The following is an 11,428-nucleotide window of genomic DNA, read 5'->3' as shown; positions in this document are numbered from 1 at the left end:
CCAACTCACGAACTCTTACAAACACTAAAATCATCAAATATCACGTTAATCCATTCATAAGTTCTTACTCTTCATCAAATCATCATTCAAGACATAACTTACAGATTTTTCCCAATTTCTTATATCAAACTAAATTTTGTAAAAACTCATATCTCAAGACTAAGTTTTGCAAAACATACCTTAATCACTTCAAATAATCACATATGACACATTTCTCATCTCGATTTAAGAAAAGAAAGATTTTTAAAGGGCATGAACCCAAATTTTCAAAAGTGAAGAAAATGGAGGAGGGGGAGTTTCTCATGCTTAAATCATCCTTTTACACACATATATCTCACAAAAAGTCTAGACCCAAAAGATCAGAACACTTACTCAAATAGTTTCAAGAAAAAGGAAGTCTTCTCTCTATTCTTCAAGCTTTAAACTCCACTAATTTTCTTGAATCAAGAGTAGAAAGTGTTTAAGGACTAGATTTAGCGGAGTATTTTATCACAGTTATGACTTGAGAAGTTTGAGCTTAGTCTCCAATGGAGGAGAGAGAGAATGGCGTGAGGGAGAGAGAAGAAGGCAAAGCGCCGAAAATGAGAGTGAAGGAAAGAGAGAGAGAAAGTCTTTTGTTTTAATCACAAATCTTACTCTCTAAGCTAAAAAGCATTAAATGCCCAAATAGTACTTTGTCTCCCCACTTGGCCACTTGTCTAATCCCACATGTGAGAAAGATTAAAATAATGGGAGTGAGTGTAGGAATGTGTGGTGGTAAATAAAAATCATGTATGCTATTATTCAAAAATCACAATTACTCAATTATAAGTGCACACGTATCAAGTAAATCATATAACGTCAATCAAATAGCTCACAAGGTTATCACATTAAAAACGGATCATCACTCGTCATTAATCTAATCGTCACTCTAGCTTAATCCTCTTTATAGTGACTCTCAACCACTACCTCGACTCTATCTCTCGCACTTCGTCTCAACTCGAAAACAATTAACATCTCCATCTCAGCTCTAACATCATTCTCAATTCTCTTAACATCTCTATTTTACTCATATTACCATCCATCGATAACTTCCTCTCGTCTTTAGTAAGCTAGTCCTTAATCTCTCAATAGTATTTCGATACTATTGCAAGGTAAACAAAATACGGGGTGTTACAAGCAATGAATTCTTCTTCTCAAACGGAACAACTGAGCTCATGCCACGTCCCCTTACCTCAAAGATTCTGCAGGTGCGAAGAACCAGAGCCGTGCATCTTGCAAGCTTCAAATAGTGTGAGTAATCCGGAGAGGCGCTACTACCACTGCCGTCGTCGTAGTCGGGTGAGAATTGCATATAAATTTCAAGTATTGCATCGTTTCAATCCTTTTTTGCATCGTTTCAATCCTTTTTTTTTTTTGGTATGGTAGCGTGGTGATTGGAAGTATTGGAAATGTGGTGATTGCAAGTATTGGGAATGGGTTGATCTTGTTCTACCGGTCGGCGTACTACAAAGATTGCGTCCTGAAGATAAAGCTCGAAAGGGACTTGGCACTGGAAGAACTAAGTAATGCATAATGGCCCTCGATAGATCCCCTTGAAGACTGACCCCTCACCCAATAACAACCTATAAGTCCCCCCCTGATCCACCCTCATTAGCTCAGCAACATACCTCCTAAGTAATACATAATGGCCCTCGACAGATCTCCTCATCATCTCTTGGGCAATAGTCCTTGCCCTATACAATCTATCCCTACTAACAATGGTTTTATACCTGGTCCTAATGTCACTAGCTAAAAGTTTAATAGGCAAATTGGGTTGAACCCTAAAAACATTCTGATATACTTGGCTGCTATCCATTTAGAACTGACTAGCTTATTATCACTTTTTCTTATACAAGTGTGTGTTGGGAAGTAGGTCTTGATCATGAAAATGTCATGTGCTTGGACAAGAGAAGCATAGACTGTCCATTTACAAGGTGGTGTGCATGTTGCTTTACAAGTAGTCTTTGTAACCTTGCCAAAACTTATTTGTTTGCCATTTGCAATAACATTATCCCTCAGAGCTTCCCTACACTCAAAGTCATCTGCAAATCTCATGCCCAGTTGCAATTCCAGCTTCTTGGGTTTTGTCTTAGGGTCATAGCTTTTCTTGGACTTCTTCTTTCTCTTGCCCTCTAACTCTTCATTAGTAGAATCCGAGTCTTGATCACTCGAGCTTGCATAATCAAATTCTGCATTCTCATGATCATAAACAAGACTAAAACCCATCCATTTCTTAGGCTCCCGATCCACTAAATCAAATATATTGACAAATAACGAATTGCACACACATTATATCAGAATTTGGTATTCAACAATTTGCTATCAGTCTCTCACAGTTTTACTGCACGATTTGTTGATTTTGCACAGTCGATACTAACAAATGTGAAACAATATTAGAGGCGGTAAAAAAATGGTTGAAAATATAAGGAGTGAAATGAAATAATTGGAAATATGAGCGGCAATGTGAGATTAGTAGAAAAAGGAGGGGGTAAATTGAAATTTAGCTAATAAAATTGACACGTTATAATTTCTTCAACTGATAAGCACACACTCACTGAGACACCTCTTCTTTCCCTCTCAAAACAAAACAACCAAATGATATCACTAAACCCCGCAACCTCAAATCTCCTCAATTTCCATCATTTTCACCAATTTCCACCACCACCAACCCTCAAACATCACCTTCTAATCCAACCTCGAACCGTAAATGCGGCGGTGCAGAGCGGCGCCGGTGGTGGCTCAGGCTTTTTGACAGCAATTGGGCGTGCAATAGAGGAAGAGGAGTACAGAAAGGCCAGGGCTGAGGTCCACAGAAAAAGCATCGATTTGGACGGTTATTCGATCGAAGGGCTGTCGATTGGTGGCCATGAAACTTGCGTTATTGTGCCGGAATTGAAGACGGCTTTCGATATCGGGAGGTGCCCAGCAAAGGCTGTGCAGCAGAATTTTCTCTTCATTACACATGCTCATCTTGATCACATTGTATTTGCCTTCTTTATCCTCTATCATTTCTCTTTATTCAAATAGTATCAGTTGGTTTTTGTTTTGTGAAACGTGAATGATGTGCTGCTCTAATTTGGGAGAGTTGTTGGTAAATGTGGAATAAGCTCATCATGTTTATTATTTTATGGTGATTTTGCATGCTTTATACCGGAATGTATATTATATGTTCCTTGGTGTATAAAGGATGATTATTAGAGAAATTCTTACAGGGGCAATCGAGACAATCTTATATGTACTGTGATGGCTCTCTGCTTTGAATTGAATACTTGTTTATGGTGAAGTAAGGATACTTTACAGTTATGGTTGTTTATAATGCCAAAGCAGTAAAATCTGACTGGACTTACTGTTGCTGCTCCTATCAGGGGACAAAGTAGAATTGAAGTCGATGTGCATTTTACAATCTACATTTCAGCAGTTCTGTTTAGATAGTAGTGAACTGGTGGAGATTTCATGATGCTGTTTAACTACATACATCCAATTTACTTGTGTCAAATGCAAACGATTTAGTGTAGAGGTGTCCAGCCATGCTCATCAATTTTCCTGGAAGACTCTAAAAAAACCATCACTTGCTGCTTATTATCTTGCCTCTGTGCAACAAAATGAGAGCATTTGTATGTGATACGAGATTAGGTTAACCTTGTGACTGCTAGCTTTCCTTTTTCTCTTGCTTTATTTTTCTTTATGTGGCTGTTCCACTGCGTATGTAATTCCAGAACATTGTTTTGGTTCCTGAAAATTAGTGAATTTTGTGTTGATTCAGGGTGGGCTGCCGATGTATATAGCTACTCGTGGTCTTTACAGCTTAAAACCCCCTACTGTCTTTGTTCCTCCAAGCATAATGGAAGATGTAGAACAATTAATTAACATTCATAGAACCATGGGTCACGTGGAACTGAACGTTGATTTGGTTGCTCTGGATGTAGGTAAATGAGTTATTATGCTTTTATTGCCCAGTTTATAGATATCACTCTTTGATAAAAGCTGATTATTTTGCTCAGGGGAAACATATGAAATGCGTAATGATCTTGTTGTACGCCCATTCAGAACGCACCATGTTATAACCAGCCAGGTGCGCTTGCAATCAATTTGATTTTCAGTTTCTGTCATTTACTGAATACTGGTGGAGAATTTCAAAACCCTAGCTATTTTTTTCTACAGCTACACTGAACCTGCCTTTCATACTGTGTGTCAGGACTTTGTTTACATCTAGACAATGAAAAATGTTGAGATAATATCTATCACTTGGTTCCTAAGTTTAGTATAAATTTATTTGAGCACCCAATTTGGCCATCATTAAGCTGTGAAATTGTAAATTTCTGTTGCTTTCACATTTATTATGTTCATTAAATCTCTGCAGAGTTATCATAAATGGTAAAACACTGCTTATCAGGGCCAAAATTACCATATGCCTCTCATTTATGTCCTTACTGAGTTCTTCCAGAAGCACTTATAGAAGTATTTTTCCGTTAAAGAATTGCTTAGAGTCTGAAATTATTTATTGCCTTGTATGTTATTGGCGATTTAGATTTTATTGCATGCATACACACTCTCAATAAAACTGGAATGCATATTATATGATCTTTTGTATGGTTGCAGGGTTATGTGATTTACTCAGTCAGGAAGAAACTGAGAAAGCAGTACACGCATTTAAAAGGAAAACAAATTGAGAAACTTAAGAAATCTGGAGTTGAGGTGTGTGGTCCTGAATAACTGTAAACCTTTTTACTATGTAATTTATTTGAATTCAGAAATTTATTCCATCTTCACTTGTCCATTTATCAGATCACAGACACTATCTTGTGCCCTGAGGTGGCCTTCACGGGAGATACCACGTCAGACTTTTTCCTTGATCCACGCAGTGCTGATGCCTTGCGGGCCAAAATTCTCATAACTGAGGTGATCATCAACTCTCAGCGTTTGAGTTAATTACTGTTCGGATTGTTCTTCGCGTCCCCAGAAAGTACAATGTAGATGAAGTTCTCGTTCTCTGCATTCATATGTGTGGTACAATACTGTCTATGTTCCTGGAATTTGAATGGTTCCTTAAATGTGTTTGTTAATAATATATAGGCTTAGATAACAGAAATGACAAAAAAAACCTTCTTTGCCAGGGAGCTATAACTCAAAGACATCCACACCACAAAGAAAAAAAGAAAAAGGAAAAAGGACATTCAGGATTTGAATCTCCACCATGTGTATCATCTTAAGACGATTTTAGTTATTTCTTTTGTTTGTCATTTGTTCTTACCTTATAATTCCTTCCTCCATGATGCACTTGTATTTACTGTTAGTTGACTTGAAGAAACTGAAATGCTGTTGTCTGTGAATATAAACTTTCTGGCCTAGCTTGAATATAGAGTTTCAGATCCTCACAGGTAAATTTTTCTCTTTTGACAGGCTACATTTCTGGATGAAAATGTTAGTGTTGAGCATGCACGACAGCACGGTCATACTCATCTCGATGAGGTATTGGAATTATTTCAACAATTGCCTAAAATAATTGATCTCTCTGAGCTCCATTACAAGCTATGCTAATTCAAGTGGTCTGGACTCTTCTTTAAAATAGCTCATATTATTCTAGCCTTTGTTAGCTGGAAACTTCTTAATTATTTTATCTGAAGATTTGATTTTCGACTTACAGATCATGGAAAATGCACAATGGATTCGGAACCAAACCATAGTGTTGAGTCATTTCTCATCTCGCTACCATCTAGAGGTAATCACCTAAAATGAAGCTGTTATGTGCCATAGCACTGTTTCAAACAGTTTGATTTGCCAAACAACTGAGTTATTTACTCCCTTTGTTCCTTTACCATAGATAGTTTGTTTTTATCTCAACCCTCCATTCAACTGAAGTAACCAAAATTAGAAATAGACAAATAAAACAGATTAAAGTGCAGCTGTACCATTTTGTCATCAATTAATCTTTACAGGCACATAGCTATGAGCATCAAATGCTAGAATAATGTAGTAAGAAACTGCATGGAAGAAGTGTTTATACATCAGTAAAGCTTATCCTCTTCACATTGCCATATCTCATATCAACATCTTGGTTTTGTACAGGACATTCGACAAGCTGTATCAAAATTGCAATCTAAGGTGTCAGCTAAAGTGATGGGTCTAACAGAGGGATTCAAATCAATGCATACATAGTTGCTGCCATTCTTGTTCTAGACTAGGATATATACAATGAGTTTTGTATGGATGTATCATTTTGTTCATTCATAGAATTGCAATGTATGTGATCATGACAATGGGAAATGAATACATGGTGATGGATGATTTCCCTGCAGAAATCATAAAAACGAAATCAATTCCCTATATTTGATCATTTTCTTTTGCTCTTTTTCCCTCTGCTGACTCCAACATCATCATCATCATCATCATCATCGGATGGAGGAGAAGGATCGAGCCTTGCGGCATCAGTTGCCCACCTGATCACCTTCTCAACTTCATCTTCCTCATCCTCCTCCGCTGCCTCTTCTTCCTTGGTAAAATTGCTGCTGTTTGACGGAAGTGAACTCTTGAGGGCTGCGAATCTGATGAGCAGGTCGTCATCCGCCGCTTTGCGAGCTTCTTTTGGGGGATTCTTCACAGAATCGTCGTGTTTCGAGAGCTTCTGGGGTTTCTTTAGGGCCAGGAAACGGCGGTCGAGATCTGGGTCGATGGCGGCGGCGCCGGAGCCGCGCGCCGTGTGGGAATCGACGCTGAGTTTGAGAAGCACGTCATCCTGCGCTGCTCGCAGCAGCTGCTCCACCTCATCGTCGTCGCTCGCTATCTTCCCTAAATTGTTCATTTAATCTACTGCTATGGCTGTTGAAAGGGGTGAATGAGATTTGTGTCACGAATTTCGATCGAATTTGTCGTTGCATTTTACCATATTACAAACGCGCCATTTTCTTTAACTAATTCACGATTCTAATTTCGAATCTTGCCGTAGCACGAGTTTAACGCTGATGAGACCTAGTATTCAGAATTTGGCTCCGTCTCATTATTATATTTATTATTTTAAGTGTTAATATAGTTTAGAAAATAGTATATATTTTCTGTCTCTCAAATATATTTCTAAAGGAGGGTGACATAAATTTTAATAAAAATTAATCACGTGATAGTTAGTAAAGGTGAAGATTGTAAAGGTGATAGTTAGTGGAATTGTTTTCAAAAATAAGTTAGGAATGTGATTTGGAGACCGATCAAAATGAAAAGCGTGGAAAATGATTGAGCGACGAAGGGAGTAATTTATTATTTCATTCGTCCGTTAAAAGAATGTTACTTTTATCATTTATTTGGTGTTCGTAAAAAGTATATATCAACTTTTTTATTTTGAAATATGGTCTTACACTTTTTACTTATCATTTATCCTTATAAATATTTATAAAAAATAACTTGTTATTCAATTTCAACCACTCATTTCATACAATGATGAAACTATTTTTCCACTACATAAAAATCATCAACCATTTTATTAAAGCTCGTGTCCAATCAAAGTGGATTCGAACACGACCCCTTAGCTCCGGCATTCCCCCTTGTTGCATGTCTTCGGGCGTTCTCTTCCTAGGAAAAAGGGTTGTATGTGCTAAAAAGGCTGATCTATCCACGTGAATCAGAGAGCGTTTTGGATTTATCAATCCTAATAATGAATTAAAACTTAAATTAAATGATAAAAGATAATTATTTACTTTTATGATGATGAGTAAACTATGTATCAACGTTGAGCTTTCCAATGTTGGACAGTCCTTGGAACCAGGGGGAGCCAGAGGGGGGGTAGTGGGGTCACTGGACCCCTTTGGATTTTTTAAAATTTATAGGGGTATTTTTGTTATTTCATAGATATTAATTAAAAATATAAAAATATAGTTTCTATTCTAATTTTTAACATGAAATAGTATAACACTCAATCTCTAGCCTTTGAAAATTTTATCATTCTTATTTTTTCCCTCTCTAAATTGTTTATGGTGTTAATCTACCTATTTTCAGTTCTTGTATAATACTCGTTTCCTCTAGAACAAGCTCTACAATGCTTATTCGTGTATTCATTTCATAGCTAATATTCAATTTGAACTTGAATAATAATAATAATGTAATACTCTTAAATACTAAAATAAAATATAATTAGAACTTAACAGAACTAGTCATATAATTGTTAACCTACTCATTCGTGATTTCAGCCAAATAATAATTTTTACATTATGTATATTATGAGTTCTTTCTAGTACTATATTTTTTATTTTTATTTTTCAGTGTTTACACGGAATTGGGTTCTATTTTTCTGTCAATTATGAGTTCTCTCTCAGAATATATTTATAAACTAGTGAGTAACCCGTCGCAATTCGACGGGTATCATTTGACGTGATAATTTTTAAATTTTAATATATTAAGTATTTTTTAAATAGTATTTTATGCAATAATAATATTAAAATTTTAATAATCTTTATTTACAGATAAACAACTAAAAAGTATAGAACTCAGTCCTTGTTTATTTTTAGTAAAAAAGAAGAAGTACATGTCTGTTTTAAGAGTCTACATGGTAAAAAATCACACCAAACTTGTTGATGCTCTCTCCAAACATTTCCGAGTCGAAGCAAGGCAGTGACAAGTCCTGAAATTATATCATAAAATTTAGACATAAAGAAAATAATATATAACTTCATCATAAATTTCAGAACACAAAATATGAGATTTTTTTACGAATTATAAAATATGAGATTTTTTTACGGATTATAAAATACGAAGATGATTACCGAAAATATATAATACTTACCTTACAATCTATCGAAAATTTCATCGTAAACCACACTAGTTGTTGTGTTGTTCGTTTGACCATTCTCGTTACATATAAAAAATTTGAGACTTATTTTGCTAGTGACTCGTGAGATAGCAACATACAACTGGCCATGAGTGAATACGGGTTTCGGCAGGTATAGACCTACGTTTGATAGTGACTGACCTTGACTTTTGTTTATCGTCATAGCAAAACAAACTGTAAGGTCCGGAGGGTCTCGAATAGGTGTATGAGAGGGGGAATACACCTATAGGCTATTTTTCAAACGAAAACAAACTTGACACAACCTTTTTCAGTTAAAAGAGTTTTAGCAAGACTAAGGTTGACGACTGATACTAAATAATCTTCAGTAAAGAGTTATCAGATCAAGTCAAAGACTTTAACTGATACACGTTAGGCTTCAGTCGAGTTTGTAAAATAGAGGAGTAATATGAATCTCACTGACTATCCGAAGATTTATCAGTTCGACTAATATTACTGGCAGCGGAAAACTTTTATTTCGAAATAGCCTTTGTGATTAAGTGAGTTGTCAAGATTTAAGTTCCACTTTGCGATTAATCAGTTTTAGTTGATAAAACGTTTGAGCACAGATAAGAAAGGTAAATACTGAAAGCGATAAATAACAAGGGAATTTTTACGTGGTTCGGAAAACACTTCCTACATCCACGGTCAGTTGATCAGACTGACAACTTCACTGGGCATGTGCTTATGGGTGCACATCAAACCTAGACAACTGAAGAACCTATCTTCAGTACACACTGGGTTGGATTTCTCACTCTTAGCTTCACTGAGACAAAACTATGCCTCCGCAAAGACTAAGATCTCTTGGAGTCAGAACACTGGTCTGAACTCCTTACAACTCAAACTCTCAATTCGGTCGGTTGAAAAGAGGTTCGAAAACTTGCCAACTAGATTACAAAGAACAAGTTCTCTGTAATCAGTTATACCTAGCTTTGGATATACAATATTTGCCTAAGTTCTAAGAGAATGTATGTAATCAGCTGTGACTAATTTTTGGCTTTGTGATTCTCTTCTTCGATTCAAACTTTGGAATGACTTTGAATGCTGAGTGACGAATTCGGCAGCGTTTCAGCTTATGTAGTTAAATCGGTGAAGATTAAAGTGATTCTCGAGCTCTATTTATAGGAGACGTCTTGAATAGATCCGTTGGCTGAAATGGTCTTCAAGAATTCTTCCGTTAGAGAGTAATTTGAACTTGGGCTGAGGCTTCAATCTTTGAAGTTCCTTTATTTGGTGAGAACGGCTACTTTGAGGAGCAGGAGATAGGACATCTCTGAAAAGGTAATCACCAAAAAGGAAGGGCCTCTGCAGAGAAAGGACGGTCCTGAGATCTTTGCATTTAATGCGGCTGTACTTCTGGAGTACGTGGCTTCTTTTAAACTTTAGAGGTTCAGTCCGAGGAAGTATGTTTAACTAATACTTGACTTTAGTATCAGTTCGCTGAATCCACGTGGCTCGCATTAAATAATCAGTCGTAGCTGATTCTTGGACTGGTTAGTCAAATATCAGTATTTGACTTTGCCTTAATCGTCATATCAGTCGGCAACTTCAGTCTCCAGTCTTCAGTCCTCCTTGTTTGCGCCTGTGCTCTCAAGGGTTTTTATTTTTCTTCAATAAAATTTCTATTTCAGCTTCAGTCTTCAGTCCTCCGGCTTTAGTCTTCAGTCTTCAGAACAACAACTAAACTAGAAAAGAACTCTAACACTTGAGTTCGAACAGTTCTAGTCTATTACAAGTGATACCTATTGATTTTGGTATCATCAAAACTAGGATTAGGATATTTCATTAAGTTCCCAACACAAACACTCAACGAGAATTGCCTCCTTTGAAATCTTATGGGAAACTTAGCGAAATCTGATGGGCTCATTATCATTCTGGCAATAGGAAACTTTTTGCCTGCATTATCTCCCGAATTGAGTTTGGCTTCAATCACGCGGTTCCCGAGTTTAGTTACTATCATCCTAGTGCCATTACAAAGCTCATTTGATGGATCGATATTTCTTAGAAGCATGATGATGCACTCCTCCTTCAGTTTGATTTCATGACTCAGCAATCCCAAACACTTGATCGTGTTGAGATATTCAACTGAAAATACTTCATCGTCCACATCAACTTTTCCATCATCTTTGCATCATGTATCAGAACTAAGGTATATTCTTTCTTCAGAACACATCAGAGACATGACAAAATCATTTATCGAATCCACCATTTCGTTGGTGGGTGCCAATATAGCTCTATCTTTGAAAGTCTCAAGAGTAGACGATGTATGCAATACATCCGAATAAGTATTTTGTACTATGGATGCAATAGGATTTTCAACATTTTGTATAAGAATATCGTCTGATGTTCTCACATCAGCTTCTCCATCACTAAGACTAGTTCCAGCACAACCATCACCAACGTCAAGTATCCACTTTGCAAATTCTTTAGTATCTTCATATAAGTGGATGCAGACGTTCCACGCTGACACATCATGATTAATTTGAATATCATTACAAATATTAAATAACATAATTTAGTATAAGTAAGATAGTAATAAAAATGTACATTATGATTAAATACATGTAATCTCATGTTATTAGTTAACTTGAGAACTACACA

General features: G+C 36.5%; 2 protein-coding genes across 2 annotated transcripts; one reads left to right on the top strand and one right to left on the bottom strand.

The window, feature by feature from the left end:
- The first annotated feature begins 2,565 nt into the window (after positions 1-2,565).
- Positions 2,566-6,355, top strand: LOC130992855 (tRNase Z TRZ2, chloroplastic). The gene is made up of 8 exons (XM_057917618.1): positions 2,566-3,003; positions 3,785-3,947; positions 4,023-4,093; positions 4,621-4,716; positions 4,807-4,920; positions 5,422-5,490; positions 5,666-5,740; positions 6,088-6,355. The coding sequence occupies exons 1-8, from the start codon at positions 2,617-2,619 to the stop codon at positions 6,175-6,177; spliced, it is 1,065 nt and encodes a 354-aa protein (XP_057773601.1). The 5' UTR covers positions 2,566-2,616; the 3' UTR covers positions 6,178-6,355.
- On the bottom strand, positions 6,353-6,820 carry LOC130994186 (uncharacterized). Its single transcript, XM_057919218.1, has one exon. The coding sequence runs from the start codon at positions 6,818-6,820 to the stop codon at positions 6,353-6,355; it is 468 nt and encodes a 155-aa protein (XP_057775201.1).
- Positions 6,821-11,428: the final 4,608 nt, after the last annotated feature.

Source organism: Salvia miltiorrhiza, chromosome 7 (genome assembly GCF_028751815.1).
Source record: "Salvia miltiorrhiza cultivar Shanhuang (shh) chromosome 7, IMPLAD_Smil_shh, whole genome shotgun sequence".
In the NCBI taxonomy this organism is placed as follows: domain Eukaryota; kingdom Viridiplantae; phylum Streptophyta; class Magnoliopsida; order Lamiales; family Lamiaceae; genus Salvia; species Salvia miltiorrhiza.
The sequence above is the reverse complement of the archived record's forward strand: the minus strand, read 5'-3'. Positions and strand labels throughout refer to the sequence as shown.

Bases quoted from the DNA above. Each gene is read 5' to 3' on its own strand.
- LOC130992855 (XM_057917618.1), top strand. From the start codon at position 2,617: ATGATATCACTAAACCCCGCAACCTCAAATCTCCTCAATTTCCATCAT. The intron at 3,948-4,022 runs GTAAATGAGTTA...TATTTTGCTCAG, and splicing joins TTTGGTTGCTCTGGATGTAG to GGGAAACATATGAAATGCGT. The intron at 4,094-4,620 runs GTGCGCTTGCAA...GTATGGTTGCAG, and splicing joins ACCATGTTATAACCAGCCAG to GGTTATGTGATTTACTCAGT.
- LOC130994186 (XM_057919218.1), bottom strand. From the start codon at position 6,820: ATGAACAATTTAGGGAAGATAGCGAGCGACGACGATGAGGTGGAGCAG.